The following is a 20,994-nucleotide window of genomic DNA, read 5'->3' as shown; positions in this document are numbered from 1 at the left end:
CGTTTTTGGACCCATCTTGGGAAGTGCGTTTGGTCTGACGACAGCTCTGGTCGTCAGGCGTTCAGTGACCCAAAAACTCCGTGTGCGAGGCTTAAAACATTGTTAAAATAACGGCGACGGTTCACGGCAGTCGCCGATGTAAGATTTCCTCCGATCTGCACAATACACAGGATAATATGAATGGTTGAAATTGGACCCTGCGCATCACCAGGTAACCATTGAAAAACGTTATAGCTCCAGGTGACGCTTTTTCGATTAAGGCCGAAATAATAGTTTTAGTGAAAAAGTGTAAGGGTAACATTTTTCATCATTTGGGAACAGCAACATTTTGATATATAAATCTTAAAGGCCAATTTTTATTTATTTTTATTTTTTGACATTCAAATAACACACAAGACTTTACGACCGCAGGTCCAGAAGTCTTGAACGATAGAATTTCGAGCCCTAACGACGTGATTTAGCCGGAAGACAACCCTGAGATAAATTTAATTTGACATTTTTTTGAACATAATTTTAATCTTGGAACTTTTGTTTTGTTGTGTCCGACGTATTGGCAGCGATCAGTTTATTTATTCTTGGCCCCCTTTTCATACTCACTATATAAAGTGCTGGAGTGGTCTTATTTATGTAAACAGCAATAATAAAATCAATACCATCTTGGTTTTCCATTATAATATGTGTGTTACTTCTTTACTAGATTCGCCATTCGCCCGTCACACAAAATGTTTCTACATATTTTTATTTATGTTGATAGCCCTAGTTTTTACAGTTATGCACCTTGCAGAGTCACATCTGTAGTCCCCTTTTAGGAAGGTAAAGTTAGAATTGAACCAGCGAATTTTTCCGGTCTCTACTTATTGCTATAGTCCCGGAAATTTAGCGGATTCTTCTGGCCTCAGGGTAGAATTCAAAGTAATATTTGTGCTCAACCCATGTTTGCTTTCCCATTGGTTTATTTCTTAGTGAGAACAATTTTTTCCTTGTTAATAGGCACTATCTGAATCGCTTACTTCTCTCCTAGCTGAACATCGTTGTATCACGGTCGTAGAGGGGCGTGTCCAAATTAACTGAGGTCCAATCACGAACACATTGCGATAGTGTGAAGGTTTGCGTTCTAACTTGCGACTTAATGAATGCGCGAAATTTCTGCATCCCAACTTATTGCTAACTTAAGTTTGGGATTCGCGGTTTTTATTTATGCGCATAAATGTCAAAGGCGAAGAGATCTCATGATGTTGGTTGATTTATAAAACTTGCTGCAAACGCCGAGTCTAGTACTATAAAAATCTGCAGGGCGATTCTCTCACAAGATTAAGGTAGTCACTTGCGAAAATGTAATTTTACGGTGTGATCACTAAAAATCATGGAATGTAAAATGTAAATATGCTCAAACTGCAATACTTATAGTGCTTGCAAACTAAGGGCAGTCCAGGGGGGGGGGGGCGGTTAAGTTTTGATTTTTTTTAATGCGTGAGTTTACACTGATAGAACAAGACTTGCAAGTCTATCGCTAATAGAATATTGCAAACTTTACAAGTTTTGCGATGCGCGCAGTATTTAATTTCTTATTTAATTGTGGGGTTTGAAAATTCGGGCATTAAGCAATGGGAAAGGAGCCCGACAAAATTATTTGCCCCCGGTCTCTTGGTTTAAATCGATGACACAAACACACAACATATCTTCAAGAATGGAAATAAGTTCTGATACTCTTTCATAGTACCCTGAGTCAATATTTCCACCGTGACACACAAAGGGTTAAATTTATTTGACATCAGAGCAAACTAAAAGAGCAATCTGGAGTAAATTCACATATTTAATATCCGTTTGAGAGGAAAGAGAAGTTGGCGATATTAAAAATTTTTGTACTTGCAGGCAAAATTCATTCTATTTCATCTAATTCCCAGTTTCTTTTGACGGTGCTGGAAGCGTATTAAAAATCAAATTAAAACTAGCAAACCACTTACCAGTTACTAAAAAATTCAGCACACCTAAAAGCAGTTTGTTTTCGTAAAAAAAAAAAGTCAACATTCTCAAGCAATTCTCTCTGTTTTTATTTAAATATTTCCATACAGCTACAGAAATATTTAACTTACTTCGAAGATTAGCATTATATACTGAATCGGTGTGGATCATGAAAGGCGAAAGTAGCGTTTCGAGTCGCAAAGAATAAAAGCTAAAGACAAAATGATTTCTAAGATTACAGTTGGTTTCGGACCAACTGCGTAGGCTACAAAGCCGATGCTCATAAATAGAGACCCGGAAATTTCGCAGATTCGTCTGGCTGCAGAGTAGAATGTAAGGTAATAGGTGTGCTCAACCCATGTTCGCTTTCCCATTGGTTGATTTCTTATCGAGGGCATGTTTATCCTTGTTAATCGGCACTACCCGATTCGCCTACTTCTCTCCTAGCTGGGCGTCGTTGGCTCACGGTCTCGGAGGGGCGTGTCCAAGTAACTGCGGTCCAATCACGAACACAGTGCGAGAGTGTGAAGGTTTGCATTCTAACTTGCTACTAAATGAATGCGCGAAATTTCCGTGTCTCTACTCATAAACAAATATGAGTAACGTCGGGGAAAAGGGACGAAGCCGCGCCACATGAGCGCAACGCATGATGCCTCAGCGACCGAAGGAATCGACAGGCTCTGCGTGACCGACGAACGCCTTGTGCTAAACAATTTTCAGCCGTTTCTGGAAACCGTGATTACTTTTGTTTTCTCGGAACTTCCTATCTAATGCGTACCAAAAAAAAAATACGTTGCGTGCGCAAGATAGCAATCAGGAGCGTGATTTTTTTATTCCGCCTTTTTCAAGAGACTTGTAGGTACATGGTTTGCCACGAGACCTCGCGACACGCAGCCGGCGCCACCGCGCATGCGCCGTGCGGGGCCTTGCTGCCGCCTCCACGCGCGCGCACGTCACGACAAGCGCAAGATGTACATCAAGCTCTGTCCCTGCCCGAACACGCCCGAACATTCACCTTCGGCCAACCCAAGGGATTTGTTTTATTTTTGCGCACGAAAAATTAATTCAAATATTAAAAGTGGTCGGTTAGGTTAGCTACATTAAAACACTTTAAAACACTATGGACGGTTAGTTAGGTTAGTATAGCTACATTAAAATAAACAGAGGAATATATATATATATATATATATATATATATATATACTACACAAAATTAAAATAAAATTATTTTAAACTGTAATTTTTTAAAATAAAATAATCATTCCGTTGGATAAAGTATTTCATTGATTCGAAAATATATAAAATCACCAAGAATAAATTGTACATACGCTATCAGAGTAAAGAAAACCTTACTTAAATATCAGAGATATCTCATAACCAGATAAATTATCCAGCTAGGATTGATATAGATTTTTATTTAAAAATTGCTGTTAATTTTAATATTTTCTGGAAGAATAACTACAGTTTTCGGAAGCAAACATCGACGCAGGAAAACACTAGCAACAATAAAACATTAAGAAATACTATCCCGTAGTAAAAATCTAAAGTATTACCGGTGTATAAAAAAAACAACCAGGAACTCTTCGCATGATGAATATTTTCTTCCGGGTTCAGTATTTAGTGCTGTGATGTCATTTACCTCCAAACTTCCGATTGCGACGAAAAATAACACACGTCACCCTGCTGTGAATATCTCAGATGCGTCGAGGCTTTCACGACAGCGCGCTAACAGAGTCACACCACTAGAAATCATAAAAACAATGTATTAAACTCAGGTAAAAATAAATTAGATACGTATTCTAAATATTTTTAAATAATTGCCGTGAATTTCTGCCAGGGAAAAAAAATAATCTTTTATAAACCTGGATTTTTATTTTCAATAATGGCTCTTCTTTATTTAACGTTTATGGAAAAATGAACTAAAAGGTACCACACGTCTTTCAGTAGTCGCCAGAGATGTTGTAACATCTAACCTCGGCAACGAGCAAATATTTGTGTGTTCTCGTGTTGCAAATAAACTTATAAAACGAAACTCGGACATTAAATTAAACGTATAAGTCTTTAATATAATGCCAAGCGTGATAAATATACGAAAATTGTTTTTTAGACACGGAATCAAACGAAGTATCTCCAACCCGCCTCTAACATTCGTTGCTGGAGGAGCTACGTCGACTATCGAACCATTCGATTAGCAGAGCGAAATTTTAAAGTATACAATAAAAAAACGGCTCCCATTAAGGCGAAAAAAAAAACTTGAAAAATAAAACCGGATTTGTACCTGATTTTCGAAAAGGGTTTTTTTTTTTTTATTAAAACAGTGTCCATCTTGTTGAAATTAACCGAAAAAATATGTACTATAAAGGTTTCCCTTTGGCTCTGTGAAATCTGTTTCGCGCCGCTTGCCGCAGGTAGGGTTCGACGACTGAACAGCTTCCCGGGGAGGGGGGGGGAGGGGGGGGAGGGGGGGGAGGGCCTGGTCCGCTGTCAGCCGGCACCCGGCAGGTGCGCCTTGCGCCGGAGAATTCCACTTGCCCCCTGCCCACTGTCCCCTGTCCCCTGTCCGCTGTCCGCTGTCCGCTGTCCGCTGTCCGCTGTCCGCTGTCCGCTGTCCGCTGTCCCACTTGCAGCCTCCGGGCGCTCGGTCCGGACAGCTGTCGGGCGCAACTTAACTAGTTACACTTGGTCTAGACTCTGGAGCTGTGAGGGCCGGCAGCTCGCTTCAACCATCTCTGAACACAGAGATACTAGCAGGCTGTAAGGCACCTGAGGCGCCCCTTGAAGAATGATCAATATAACAAACACTTTAATTTAATAGACACGAAATTGTTATTAAAAATCCAAAATTCTTTTCATATTGTGCGAATGAAAATTATTTCTGACATATATATATATATATATATATGTGTGTGTGTGTATATGTTTGTGTGAAATAATAAAAATAATTGCCTATATATATAAATATATATATATATATATATATATATATATATATATAGTGGTGATGTTCTATATCCTACGGATAATTTTAGCAGCAAGAAATTAAGTGACCACAAAAGAAGAATATAATATAATATAAAAATTCAAACGGGCGTAACTACGAAAACGCAAATCTGCCAAAAAAAAATATTTTGGAATACAAACACACATACGCACGTAACCACACACATAAAAGACAAAATTACAAAGGTTTTTTTTTTTTTAATAAAAGTTGAAGCCCTTGTTTTGATTCATCATGGACCCGTAAAGGAGAGGGGAACGGAAGCGGTTACAAAACGTCGCTCATTTAACACTTTACAATCGTGTTGAATGTATGTTCGGGACTTCTGAATTTTAGCTGTAAAAACTGTGTGGGCACATTATTTGAAATTGACAAAACATTGGTATTGCCACTCTATCTGTGTTGCAGTCGTTCGGGAATATGTGTGCTTCGTGGTTCATGATTTGCGTAACAAGGTCGTTAAAAAATTTAAACAAAAGAGCAAACGTTTCAGAACAAACGACGCACACTCTTTCAAATTCTGGAATCAGGTGGTGCAAATGTTATGCTCCCACGGGAATATAATCTGAGCCCATTCTCTGCTAAAAAACGAGCAAACGTGTAATCTATGCTGAATTCGGGCATTCTAAAAGTAATCAACAATATCTGATAGAAGGAATGCATTACGTAATTTCTTCTTCTTTAAAAAAATCTAGGAAATAAGAATGGGCAGCTCAATTTTCTTGTAACAACTGTAAAACTGCCAGTGCAGTGGTCGAAAATCGAGCTACTATGAGTGTTTGGAAGCCAGTAAAGTTGTTTCGAAAGTTGTGAAGCTTTTACAAGTTTGACCTTGAAAACAAGTTTGTTACTATCTACCTCTGAAAGAGTAGTGAGAGAAATATATATATATATATATATATATTTTTTTTGCCACTTGTTCGCCAGAGTGCCAACCGTTCACGTAAACTGTAAACGTATATTTACCGTTGATGTAATTTGTTTTATACGCCAAATAAGCAACAAATTACTACTAATTTGCTTGTCAGCTTCACTCGAAATGTCTGCGGATGACTTTACTGCATACGCTACAAATCTATTTGCGTATTTACTAACTTCACACTAGATGTGTTAACTGGTTTGAAATAAAATACCTTTGGAACTACAACACTTTAAAGAGAGAGAATTGCTATGAATTTGATTTTTTGATCGTGCATTAAGCAGCCTTCGTTAACGGTAATGTCACACAAAGCGTTTAACGTCACACAGTTATGCACAGAAGACTACGACGACTGGATATTCGCTATTATTGTGGACTCAGAACTATTTGGAAAGCAAAGCGGTGCTCATTAATTCGAGACAAGTAAGTAGAGACCTGCAAAATTCGCGGATCCATTTGTGATATGCTACAATTCAAATAATTATACCTTAGCGCTGCTTCTGCCACTGGTTCACTGTTAATCTGGATCAATGAGGGCCAATTAGAGACCCTCACTCATAGAAGTGTCGAATCACAGACACTCGGTCGAGACGACTCACAAGTCAGCAGCCAATGAACAGGTGGCATTTGCCCGAGTGTGTAGAGTGTAGTAGAGTTTATCCTGGAGGCCACTGAATCCGCGAATTTTGCAGGTCTCTACAAGTAAGTAATCGAACTCTGCACCCTCTGCACATGAACGTGGCACGTTAGCGAGCACATCGTAAGTATAGTTCATGCAGTGTAAATAAATTAAAACAAGAAACATAGTTTTATGGCGAAAAAAAAGCGAGCGAGTCTTTCAGTACTCGCCATAGATGTGTTGTGTAACATCTAACCTCGGTAACGAGAAAATTTATGTGTTCTCAGTCGCAAATACACTAAATCGGACACGGAATTTATAGTAGGATTCTTTAAAATAATCTCGTGCGTGATAAATATATACGAAAATAATGTTTTTCATTTCATTTCTTGACGCGAATCACAGGTAGTTTCCGCACCCGCCGCTAGAATTCTGTGCCGGATCAGCTACGTCAGCTATCGAATCATTCGATTAGCAGAGCAAAATTTTAAACTATATAAAGATACGGCTCCGATAAAATCGAAATACACGGTTCGATAAGTAATATTATATATATATATATTTAAAAAAAATACTATCCATCTCTATTAAATTCACTAAAAAGTTATACTATAACATTTCACTTTGGCTTAGTGAACTGTTTCTCACCATTCGCCCGCCACACATGGGAGCAATGTGGTTGTGTAACGGTTGTTACACATTTCTGTTTTTTGACTTCCATCGCTTCAACGAAATTACTCTTACCAAATGCCGTATACCGAGAACTATGAAGTTACACATAAAAAAGGGGGGGGGGTTGTCTGTAAAGTCAGTTTACGGACGATAATTTTATGTGATAACGTCATAAGAAAACATTAATGAAAAATTGCATACTTTTTAATTTTCAAATATTTACAGTTTTTTGAAAATTTAATTTAAATAAATTTGTTTAAATATAATCACGAACAATTAGTTATAGAAATAAACTGAAATCAAATCAAAGCCAATAAATTGTTAATTTGAAATGACGAAATTGGACAAATAAATCAAATTTTTTTAATTGCTGGTTTTAAAAAGCCCGCCTTAACCTGTTTGATATTATAGAAGATTTTCTCGCACGGTGGTTGGCCGGTTCTTGCACGCTCGGCTCAGAAGGAACTTGACAATGAGTCATGCTTTTTCGTGCGTGAAGCCTGCGTTCATCGATTTATAAGACTATCACGTAAAAAAAAATTCAAACTATTATTATATTTCGTCACATATAATATATCCATTAAGTGGCAGTACATTACAAGGAAAATGCTAACGTAAATGAAGAGTTTTATTCGTGTGAGCCGACATATTCTCCAAGGACGGCAGGATATCTCAGGACAGGTGGTTGGTAGACAGACAGCCTTTTTTTGCGATAAACTGCGCGGCAGGTGGCAGGACTATCAGCCGGCTGGTGTTTCAAGAAACTCAAGGTCAACACCTGCAGTCAGGGCGGGCTCTAGAGCAGCAGCTGAAGTCAGGCGACCAGACATGAGTCCTTAACAGAATAACACAGATTGGAAGAAGTTAAATAGCAAACATGTATAAAAGTTATAGTTAAAATAATCTCTTCGTTAAAGTAATAAACTAAATTGAATTAATGAGTGCAAAGAAAAGTAAATTTATCAATTAAATTGTAGATTTCATTTCACTCCTTCTTTGTATCCCTACAAAATAGTGATAATTCAATAAAAATGATTCAATTTTATTCATGAAAGTATTCAATCATTTCATCAATGTTTTGTTATGACGTCACGTTAAACTATCGTCCATAAACCGACTTTACAGAAAACCAATATGTTTTTGCGAAAAACTTGGCAATCGAGAGGGAGTGGCAAAAGAAGAACGAGGGGGTAAGGGGGTTGAATCGAGAGATTATTTTTAATGCTTGAGTTGACCCCGACAGGTCAAAAATTAAAGTCTCTTGTTAGTAATATTTTTTAGAAAACCTTACAAGTAATGCAATAACGTTACAGTTATGGTGGCAGTAATATTTTACAATATTTAGATAGTTTTATTGTGGGGTTTAGTAAGTTGTACATTAAATAAAATTGAAGGGACCCGACAAAGTTATTTGCCCCCGGGCCCTTGATTCCTCTATAAGTAGAGACTGGAAAAATTCGCGCTTTCTATGACCTCTAGGATATACTCCACAACCCTCTACATACTCAGGCAAATGTCACTTGCTCATTGGCTATTGACTCGTGACACTTGTCAACTGGGACGCTTGCGATTCGATACTTTTTTGGTTGAAGGTTAGGACCCATTGGCTAAAAGTCCTTCAGATAAACTGTAAGCCGATCACAGAAGCAATATAAATGTAGGGGAGACCGGGGCAAGTTGACGATGTTAAGCTTTGAAATTGCCTTTAACAGATAAATAAGCATATATAATATCTAATTTGGTACCAATACGAAGTACATACTAATTTCTACCTAAATATGTAAAAAGGTTGTATTACTTTGCGTAGTTCCGAAGTTATTGACAAGAAACCAATTAGTTAGCACATTCGTCATCTTGCCCCAGGAGTGAGGTAAGTTGACGAACCTATTGGGGTAAGATGACGAAACCAAAATATATATATTTATGGACAAAGTAAACAATAGTTTTATAGATACCCTACACTAAACAACGTGCAGGATGTAAAGAAGATATATTGTAACATATTTGAACGACTTTGATATAATTCCTTGACTTCATAATTGGAAAAGTTTTCGTGCCACCACTCAGAACATGTGGAACACTGAATCCAGTCTTCATTTGGAGGTTCCACGTAAACTTCTTCACATGCAGGGCAAGAAACGCTATTTAGGCTTTATGGTTTTGCTACAGAATGATCAGAGCTTTGTTTTTCAGTTTTCTTAGTTTTTCTTTCATATTTCTTCTCTTCATTCTGCTTCTTCTATCTATCTATCTCTTCGTCACTCCAACGCCTCCTTTCCGTTTTCCGCTTATAATATGCCTAGGCATCTACAAAAAAATCAAACAAAATTGTTACGACTATTAACACAGGAACTATTTATAATATTTTATAATTTCATTATTATTTTTATTTTACTTAAATGTTCGTCATATCTGTACATCATTGGTTTAAATAACACATATAATACAAAATAATGCTCACACTGTCATTACCTATGGCAAGTTGACGATTGCAGGGGCAAGATGAATTCGTCATCTTGCCCCCGTCAACTTGCCCCAGCAGCCGTATTTTTGCTTTACCAAAATCACGAACATTAACAAATTTTCTTCAACAATCTATACACTAAAATACTCCCAAAAGTCAGCATTTCATTTTACATATATAAACATTTAAAACAAATGGACTCTTTTCTCGTAATAGCTTAACATACGTACCTTCAATATTACAACAATGGCTCACGAAACAGACTGCCTCTCAAAACTGCCACATTCAAACTGACTGGAAAATTCCGCTGCACCTGCCTAGTAGGTGCAGATGGTGACACACAAGGTCACAGGTGCGCCAACCGTCTATCTGTGTTTCTGGATTAGTTACATACGATTCGTCATCTTACCCCGTTCGCCAACTTACCCCGGTCTCCCCTACAATTGTTTGGATTCTAGCTTATCGTGAAATTAATCCCCGAATTTTTCCGGTCTCTATCTATAAGGCGCTGCCCATAATATACGTAACTGAATGCAGTGGCGGATCCAAGGGGGGGGCACCAGGGGATAGTGACCCCCCCCCCCCCCAAAAAAAAACAGTTGTCTGCTACATTAATATTGCCGACAAAAATGATTGATTCTGAAACCAATAAAATATTTTAATATAATTAATGAATTTATTGTAGAATCATAAAATCTGGTGGTTGGATGTTATGTGTAGTGTGAGTAGTTTGAATACAAATTTAGTAATTTTAAGACATTTTTTCTCTGGCTACTCTGAAATCCTAGAGGTGAACCTCTGGATCCGCCACTGACTGAATGTGTAGGCTGCTGCTATTTTGCGTGGTTGGTGTCGGGGTAGAAAGGTGTCGGATACTAAACCACACCCTCGCAGAGACGTAATCACGTCTGTTTGCTGTGTCCGTTTGAACGCAGCCGCCGGGAGACGAGTGGTTCGATTGGCCGGCCGCCCGCGCTGTGCCCTCCAGAGAGAGAGACGGCGATTGGCCCGAGTGCTAAGCCCTTTCTGCGCACGCGCCCGAATCAAGAGCAGGCGACTCTCTCGCTGCGAGAGAGGCGGGTTCCGGACTAGGGATAGCGACGCTACTAGACAGCAGATTAAATTTTGGTTATCCATTAGTTCAGTGAATACAAACTAATTGCTCCCGCACGGGACACGTTATCTGATCAATTTTCGTTCCGCTGTCCGACAACATTGGCGCTGCGTTTCTTTCTGCGAAGTTACATACGCTCACGTTAGAACCAGGAGTCAGGTACGCTCACGCCAGAACCAGGAGTCAGGTACGCTCACGCCAGAACCAGGAGTCAGGTACGCTCACGCCAGAACCAGGAGTCAGGTACGCTCACACCAGAACCAGGAGTCAGGTAGGCTCACGCCAGAACCAGGAGTCAGGTACGCTCACGCCAGAACCAGGAGTCAGGTACGCTCACGCCAGAACCAGGAGTCAGGTACGCTCACGCCAGAACCAGGAGTCAGGTACGCTCACGCCAGAACCAGGAGTCAGGTACGCTCACGCCAGAACCAGGAGTCAGGTACGCTCATGCCAGAACCAGGAGTCAGGTACGCTCACGCCAGAACCAGGAGTCAGGTACGCTCACGCCAGAACCAGGAGTCAGGTACGCTCACGCCAGAACCAGGAGTCAGGTACGTTCACGCCAGAACCACGAGTCAGGTACGCTCACGCCAGAACCAGGAGTCAGGTACGCTAAGGCAAGAATAAGGAGTCAGGTACGCTCATTCCAGAACCAGGAGTCAGGTACGCTCACGCCAGAACCAGGAGTCAGGTACGCTCACGCCAGAACCAGGAGTCAGGTACGCTCACGCCAGAACCAGGAGTCAGGTACGCTCACGCCAGAACCAGGAGTCAGGTACGCTCACACCAGAACCAGGAGTCAGGTAGGCTCACGCCAGAACCAGGAGTCAGGTACGCTCACGCCAGAACCAGGAGTCAGGTACGCTCACGCCAGAACCAGGAGTCAGGTACGCTCACGCCAGAACCAGGAGTCAGGTACGCTCACGCCAGAACCAGGAGTCAGGTACGCTAAGGCCAGAACCAGGAGTCAGGTACGCTCACGCCAGAACCAGGAGTCAGGTACGCTCACGCCAGAACAAGGAGTCAGGTACACTCACGCCAGAACCAGGAGTCAGGTACGCTCACGCCAGAACTAGGAGTCAGGTACGCTAAGGCCAGAATCAGGAGTCAGGTACACTCACGCCAGAACCAGGAGTCAGGTACGCTCACCCCCAAATCACAGGGACCGGCGACAATCCACACGCCAGCTCCGCAACTCGAGGCTAGGTTAAGCAATGCTGCAACTTTGATGTGACGAGCGTGCACCAGACGGTGTTTAATTTCATAATTAGACACCCTGGTTTTATTTCGAGAAGGTTTCTGTTTTTTTTTTAATTACTCGATACATCGCGCAAACATGCATTAATCAAACAGCAGTCATTTACGTTCCAGCAGTGGGGAAATGACGTATTTTAAAATTGCGATAAAAAAAATAGTTAACTGATTTAAGAACATACCATTGGTGGCCCGAAATTTTTTTAAGCGCCGTCATCGATTTTCTTCTAACACATTAACTTTAAAAAGAGAGAGAAAAAAAACTCTCACGCTTCCTGACACAGAGAAAGTGTATCTCAGGATTTAGGATGCAGAATAACAAATACTGTTGGAGTGACAGACTTCCCCTACATGTATCTTCTGTCTCTCGCTCGCAGCTGCTCTCAGTTTCAGCAGAGTCATTACTCGAAGTGACTGCAGCAAATTCCTTCGCTGCGTATGTCCTCGCAGTTACCAACTGTAACATACTTTTTTTTTTCAATGACACATACATATTAATAGTCCTGTTAGGAATATCGATAAACAATTCCAAAAAAAACAATATACCAAGATAAATGGGCGAAGTTTGATTTTATAAATTAATTTTAAAAGAGATTTTTCCAGCATTAAAACTTAACCACTTAAGACTGATAAATTGCTATTTATTGGTGGTCACCGCTAACCCACTATATGGAACACATTGAAAGTTTGAATGAGCACAATTAGTAGAATCGAGTCTTACTTGATTCAAGGAGATAGGCCAACGTTGCATGGATAGTAATATTACCACACTCCAATCTTACAGGATTGTGATTTTATTTATTTATTTAAAACATTTATTAAGCGCCGGCCAACAGAAATGTTCCAAAATCGGCTGCCACTATACAAGTTTAAAACCGATAGAAATGCAAACAACATAAATATAGAAAATAAGTAAGGGGGAGGGGGGATCAAATGTGAAGTGTAGACGCGGATATCCAAGCAAAACATTGAAAATTTAATAGTCAGAATAAAATAACAAATAAAAAATACTACTACTAAGAAAATGAACGAAAGGTAATTCAACTAAAAAATGCACATTCAAAATACATGTACTCATAAGTAGGGACAGGAAAATTTCGCGGGTTCAATGACTTGTAGGATGAACTCCATAGTTCTACGTACACTCGGTCAAATGCCACCCACTCATTGGCTGCTGTCTTGTGAGACGTTCCAGCGTAGCAGCCTGTGATTCGATAAAGCTTTGGTTGGGTGTTTCTCATTGGCCCAGAGTCATCCAGGTGAGTTGTGAACCAATAGCAGAGGCAGCACTGAGGTATAACGATTTGTATTTTAGCCTATCGCGAAATGAATTTGCGAATTTTTCCGGTCTCTACTCATAAGATGTCTATGGAAATTAATATTTTATATTAATGAAAATGAATTGCAAAATATGTTTTATTAATAAGCAACGAATGTCGCACTAAGGGCTGATAGAGCAGGGCTTAGCTGGGGACGTCAGAGCGAATCCTCTCTTCGTCCTTTGTCGGGAGGCCGCCCACTCACGCTCTGAGAGAGGCCGCCCACTCTTTAGCTGGGAATTATTCCCTGATAAATCTCCATGACCTGCTGGGGGGGGGGAATAGGTAAACCAGTACCTCGAACGTCTCTACTCCTTTCAAAAAAGCGCGCACGGATCATGGAGTCGTTGTCGGGGGACGCACCACAACGCCAAAATACACTAACGCCGAAAAATGTCATTGCAGGACTGCCACAAAGGTTACGTTAGGTTAGACTAGGTTAGGTTAGACTAGGTTAGGTTAGACTAGGTTAGGTTAGACTAGGTTAGGTTAGACCAGGTTAGGTTAGGCTAGGTTAGGCTAGGCTAGGCTAGGATAGGCTAGGTTAAGTTAGGTTAGGTTATATTACGCTAGGTTAGGTTAGGTTAGGTAAGGTTAGTTTTGATTGTGGTATTCCGGCGTTAAGGTACATTTAAGAAACACACACAAATTCATTCAGTTGTTATTTCGGCGTTGTGGTACACAGCAGTTTTCTAGCTGTCGGCGTTGTGGTCAATTTTGACATTCGGCGTTATGGTATTTCGGCGTTGTGGTAACGACCCGTCGTTATCTGTACCTTTAAGGGGCACGCCTGCCCGGGCACACACACGGTGTGCAGAGCTTCTGAAGACACCACGCGCTTTGACAACTGCTCAGTACGTCGGAGTGGTGTCTGTTTACGGAAAGCATTTGATAATGAGTTGAGGGTGGATATGTAGTTATATTTCCGTATTTAGCTTTTCGACTGTATTTTTTTTTAGGAGAACGAAAAGGGCTAAAAACGTGTATTTTCAGAATAAACTTTTAGACATGAAAAAACCCGGTGAAGATTCTTGAAAACACCTCAGGGCATCACGTTGCACCTTCATCTTCATTTCCCCGCCACCGCTCAAATTTCATAGTTGCCCTATGCACGAAGAGAAGACTGCGCACCAGTTCAGAGCCTTGTGCTTAAAGGCGACACCGCGCTAGAAGCACCAGCCAGTGTCGTACTTATCATCCTACCTCACTAACACCAATACACCCCTGACTAGGCAGGCCCCTTGACACAACTCAGACAACATTACTGGATCAAGTACCTTTCATCCTTCGTGAACTTCTGAATTTACTACAGAAATTATGCGATTTAATCAATTTTATAAAGTTGCCTGTGTTCCAACACAACTGTAGGCCAACCATTTGCGAAGAAGCATATCCGTTTTTAAAAGGTGTTCAAGATAATTCGAGCCGTTTCGAAAATATTGTTTATGACCTGTCCGCATAGATAACAATCCTTCAATAAAACTCCGTAAGTAGAAAAAATATTTTCTGTGTTTTTATAGTCATTATTTATTCACTTTTGTGTATCCTATATGCACCGATGGTGATAATCTGATCAAATGTTTAAGTAAAGAATGCTTCATTTATTGTAAACTACACGAATTTTTTATCCATTTTTAAAAAAATTCCAAGAAAATAACATTTTAATTGTCCATCTACTTGAATGTTATACGCTTTTGTAGTTCAATCAGTTGCGGATGCAAAACGGAAGGGGTGGCAGGCACTTTGACAAATCCCCCCCCCCCTTGTTTCGTTAGAAAATTGTTCAATTAAACGTTTATTCTCAAATTAGGTATTCATTTTATATTATATAATTTTTACTGTAGTTAATACTGTTGAGTTTACAAATTTTAGAACCAGGATGATATAAAAACACGTGAAATATCGTTGATGATCGTGATGTGTGTATATATTCTCATGGGTATATGTCCAATCCCCAACAAAGAGCTGTATCTGTCCCTGCTGCTGTGACGACGAAGTCAGAAACATGCTATTACGGTGGTGGCCTCCTGTTTGGAAGTAGTTTTCGTGTTAGAGGCAGTCTGGGTGTGCGGTAGCGCTTATGGCGGAGCGAGCCTGTGCAAAGAGCGCCCTATCCGACATCCCCCCTCCTCCCACCCAACCCCTATTCCCTTACCGCACAAGGCAATGAACCGGCAGGAAATATCTTCTTCGGCGCAGAAGAGACCATCTCATTTTATTGCGGAATAACGATGGCGAAGCATCCCATGTACCGCTTCGAATATCACGAACATTTTGGAAATTAAAAGAAAAAAAACGGAATGGCTTTTTAAGTATACTATTCGCAACATACGACATTCAGTACTTTGAGTGAAGATTTTTATTTTTTTTAAACCGAACCTGTGAACACATTGGCGGCCTACCTTAAGTTAAAAATAATTAATTTCATGCTGTTGCAGAAGTGCGCACTAAAGCTCGTTCATATTTATTTGAACATGATTGAAAAAACAACTTAAGATAAGAAAAAAAAGGTACGATCCTTAACTGCATTTAAACAAGTTTGCAGTCAAGCAAAAAAAAAGTTATTTCACGACTTTAGGCCCGTCTAAAATTATTGCGATGTCCTCATTGGGTCCGTCGGGCACTGATCTCTGATTGGCCCACGTGAGCCTCTGACGTCATGGGTGGTGTGGGCGATAGCCCGAATCTCCTTGTACATTGGTCAACTTGAACATTTTGTCCCAATCTGTTTCCTCAGGTAGCTTAGAAGAAGACCACTCGTGACAATGGCTGTTGCCAGTTCCCGTCAAAAAGGTAAACATAAAATAACGGTCAATGTGGTCGGAACAAGAAGCCAAGAAGACCAAGATGAAATATTGATTAGTGCTGTCCGTTTGCGTTGGGCGCTTTTCAAAGGTCGAAACCCGAACTTATTTTTGTCTGTGTGATTAGAATATATTTATTAGAATTTACTTTTGCCTTACCAAATAATTAAATATTATTGACCTCTTACAACATTCACAAGTTAAATTAATATTCAAAACTAAGTAGCATGCTCATTTATAGGGACCTGCAAAATTCGCGGTTTCGATGGCCTTCAGGATAGACTGCACATACCCCTGTACACTCGGGCAAATAACGCAAGTTCATTGGCTGCCGACTTGTATGTCGTCTCAGCTGGTTTGTCTGTGATTCGATCCTTCTTTGGTTGAGGGTTTATAACTGGTTGAGATTCGTCCAGATGAACAGTAAGCCAACAGCAAAATTATCTAAGAGGTATATGTGTTTAAATTCTAGCCTATCACCGAATGAATTCGCGAATTTTGCAGGTCTCTACTCATTTATAATGCATGAAAACCATGCATTATAAAAAAACACAATCTAATAAACATATATGATGCCACTCTAGTAACTTCCTTAGAAATCAGTGGATTCGTAATTCGGAGATAGCAATAGTAGACAGGGAAGTTTTCTGCGCGACAATGTGACATCATTCACATTCGTGTAAGTACACGGACCAACCCTTAAGTTCGGACCGTTGCAGACGGGCCTTTAACGTCTTATTAAAAGTGAATAATTTTAAAATGGCTGACCACTGGAATGCGTTTATTTTCTTTGGTGATCACTGGAGTATGATTTAGTAAAAAAATATATTAACATTTTTTTTTTTTTTTCATTTTTAACGTTCACAGGCTTTCACGGCCACTGTCTGAAGTAGCTTGGCTTCTGGGTTGTAACCGTGTCCTTGGAAAATAATTCTCCGACGTTTCGGTCGACATTGCAGTCGACATCATTAGGGATTAGGTAACTGCTCCCTGATGATGGCGACTGCAATGTCGACCGAAACGTCGGTGAATTATTTGCCAAGGACACGGATACAACCCAGAAGCTAAGCTACTTCAATTGTTTTTTTTGACGTAACAACGTCTAATAAATCGATGAACGCCGGCTGCACGCACGAAAAATGATGACTCATTGCCCCGTCACGCTCATTGTCCCATTACGCTCATTGTACGCTTGCGCCGCATCTATCTCTGTTCCACACGATTGGAACAACCATCGATTTGACTTTTTCGAGGAACATTAAACTTGAAACACTCCCATACGTTTCCTACTTTTCCTATCATCGTCCTATCCTTAATAGAATAACACAGATTGGAAGAAGTTAAATAGCGCACATGTATAAAAGTTATAGTTAAAATAATCTCTTCGTTTAAGTTATAAACATATTTGAATTAATGAGTGCAAATAAAAGTAAATTTACCAATTAAATTGTAGATTTCATTTCACTCCTTCTTTGTATCCATACAAAATAATGATAATTCAATAAAAATTATTCAATTTTGTTCACAAAAGTATGCAATCATTTCATCAATGTTTTGTTACGACGTTGTCACGTTAAACCATCGTCCGTAAACCGACTTTACAGACAACCAATTTTTTTTTTTTGGAAAAATGTTGATTTGGCGAGATGGACGGGTGGTGGATGCAGGCCGTCTGGCGGAGAGGTAGGTACTGTGTGTACTCACCTAGCTGGACGTAGAGCTTGGGACGCACGTTCTCCTGCCAGGCGGCTCCGGCCAGCGGCAGCAGGAGCGCCAGCAGTGCTGCCAGCGCCATCGCCGTGCGGCGCGCACACGCGTGGGGCCGGGGTAGAGGGGGGCACACCGCTCACTCGCGCACCATCGCGCCGCGGACTGGAGGGGCAGGTCCGGCGCGCGCGGAGCCTCTCGCCAGAGTGCGGGGCGCGCGGCCTGCAGCGAACCTGGCGGCGACCGTGGCGCCGCGCCGCGCCGCCTCTGCAAACCACCGGCACGCGCCGCCGCCGCGCTACAGGCGCTGCCTCGCACACTCTTAACTTCGGGAAGCCTTCTTTCCACAGACCAGAGAGACAAACGCGCGATCGTGCATCTCCGGTTCTTTTTTGTTCATTGTAAAATGTTAGGTTAGCTACATTATAAATACTTTAAAACATTGTGGACGGTTGATTTGGTTAGGATAGCTACAACCCTTTCCTGCCTAGAAATGTAAAAAAATTGAATTTTGTAATTTTTATTTCATTTTTATATTTAAGTAGGCATAAAAGAAGTGCATATTTTTTTCCAAAATTTTTTTATTTATATTTAATATATTTTTTAATGATGGGATTTTTAAGTCCTGACAGGCATTTATCATATGTCCAGCTCAACGAACAAAAAAAGGGCGCTCCAGACTGGTGCAGCGCTGCCGTATTAGTGCTGCAACCTCTCGGCTGTCAATCGAACTTCTTCGACAACTGGCAGAGCGGAGCTATACAGGGACCCAGAGGTCCCGACAGGCAGCATGTGGTTTCAAACATGCACACACTATTTCTATGGGGCTTCAAACATTGTGGGACTCACAAGTCCCGCCAGGCAGGAAAGGGTTTTAAAGATACTGTGAAATCATGTAAACGGTTTCCTAGCCCTGGATAGCTACATATTAAGAAAGTTATTTGCTAATCAACCATAAAATGATTTACAGTACATTTTTAATGTAGCTATACTTACCTAATATAACCAACCATCCACGATGTTTTAAAGTATTTATAATGTAGCTAACCTATCCTAATCGACCGCAAAATGTAATGCCACACCGGTTGATACAATCAGATAGAACGGGAAAAAAAAGCGAGCATGAACTTCGGGGAACTTCGGGTGTGGCTCTCTCGTCTGTGAAAAGAAGGTTTCCCCTTAAATTCAAGTAACCGTCATCCGTCTGTCCGTCATAATACTTTTCCACCTGACTTTTGCCAACTGACTACAGCTCTTGTAAAGGTTCATTAATTTGATGATCACGTATGCTAAGCACATAATATAAATCAATACTCTTAAATTTTTTCGCTTTAATATTTATTTAAATAATTTTTTTTTCGAGTTACCGATCGTACACTCGGTCAATTTTTGTTTTCGAAATATCAAACTTTAAAACGTTTTCAAACACAAGTTAAATACGTTATATGGAAGCAGATAATCAAACAAACAATCCAAAAAATAACTTTAAAGGCAAAGGCAATGAAAGCCTTTCAGGCATTTTTGAGGTTATAATAACTTAATCCGTCAGTACGTCGAAGTTTCAAGCTTGGTAAGGTTTTTAACGGACGGACGATAAGACAGATCATTGTGAGTCCAGCTTCATAGATACTTTCATTAGAAAACATATTAATTAAGCAGGGTCTCTGAACAGTGATGGACAACGCAATATTTAATTTAAAACAAATCTATGACAATAGTAACTGGAAAGTTTTCTGTTTATTAACTGAACAATCGTTTTTTTTTTCAACCACAAACTATCAAACAAGTAAAAACTTTGCCTATACTACATATTATATGTTTAATAATGTTCGCAGGCTTTCACGGCCATTGTCTGAAGTAGCTTGGCTTCTGGGTTGTAGCCGTGTCCTTGGCAAATAATTCACCAACGTTTCGGTCAACTTTGCAGTCGCCATCATCAGGGAGCAGTAGGTAACTGTTTCCTGATGATGGCGACTGCGATGTCGATCGAAACGTTGGTGAACTATTTGCCAAGGACACGGCTACAACTCAGAAGCCAAGCTACATATATGTTTAGTTGCCCGTATCATTGTTTTATAGCGAAGTCACTATAGGTGAAACCAGAACACAAATCAGGGGTATGTGAGAACGTATTGACCGAGTTATATTTAAAGAAATCATCCCAACGCAAGTTTGGAAACCAAGGTAAATTAGGCATTCGGCCGAGCCGCAGATTCGAACCCAGTTACTTGGAACGTAAGTCCATATTAAAACTACTGCTCTTAAATATCACTTCCTGACAAATATTTTTTTTCTTTACTTATATAACACCATTAAATAAACGAAACTCTTCAATCTTAATGCCTTGTTATATAGTCCAACTGCTAAATTACAAAAACCATAAATATATGTAAAACACAAACAATTTTTTAACACAAATCCTCGGTTTCATGAAAAATTGAATACCTACCATATTTTAGTAACTCGAAATACCAAATACAGCGGTCACTATATAAATAAACATCACATATTCTTGACTTAAGAGTCAGAAAAACTATAACTTAAATGTTTTATAGACATAATTAAAAATATTAAGTACAATATATCCTCAAACTTTATTTACAACAAATAACAAATGTTCCAACGTAATTATCTCTTTTTCCATGGCCAAAGTGTAAATACAGCTGTTTGGGACGCTTTTTAGTAATTGAATACAATATAAGAGATGTTCAATATCAAAAAACCAGCTTAATCCATCTTCATAAATTTTACAGGCGACCAATAAACGTCTCACTGTTAGGCATTTTTATTTACGTATATGGATTGGAGGTTGTTTGAAAGAACTTAGGTCCAAGATTGTTTTGATATGCTTTTAGATTCCATAACCCTTATAGATTTTTCATGCACTTGATTGTTTTAAAAACTGGTTTTCATGTGAAATTTTAATTTTGTCGGAAAAACGTATTATATTTGCTCATTAATATTTAGTTTCCAAATTGCTAAGATCAATAAATAATTTTCATTGAAATTGAGATAAAAAAAAAATTATGTTGTATGTTGATAAAGTGTAATAAAATAAATTAAAATGCATAATTTATAAAACCATTATTATTATAATACTTTAAAAAATCAATATTTTGAAATAAAAATTCAGCATTTACATATACCATTTTTATTATAATT

The 20,994-nt window shown here is 39.7% G+C and overlaps 1 protein-coding gene across 2 annotated transcripts in view; it reads right to left on the bottom strand.

Annotated features, from left to right (window-relative positions):
• LOC134530171 (semaphorin-1A) overlaps positions 1 to 18,014 on the bottom strand; it is a 745,950-nt gene extending 727,936 nt beyond the window's left edge. For both annotated transcript variants that reach the window (XM_063364808.1, XM_063364809.1), the window contains exon 1: positions 17,830 to 18,014. In XM_063364808.1, the coding sequence (XP_063220878.1) occupies positions 17,830 to 17,920 (91 nt within the window). In that variant the 5' untranslated portion in view covers positions 17,921 to 18,014. The remainder of the gene's footprint in view (positions 1 to 17,829) is intronic.
• Positions 18,015 to 20,994: the final 2,980 nt, after the last annotated feature.

The sequence above is a fragment of the Bacillus rossius genome, chromosome 3, assembly GCF_032445375.1.
Source record: "Bacillus rossius redtenbacheri isolate Brsri chromosome 3, Brsri_v3, whole genome shotgun sequence".
Taxonomy (NCBI): domain Eukaryota; kingdom Metazoa; phylum Arthropoda; class Insecta; order Phasmatodea; family Bacillidae; genus Bacillus; species Bacillus rossius.
The sequence above is the reverse complement of the archived record's forward strand: the minus strand, read 5'-3'. Positions and strand labels throughout refer to the sequence as shown.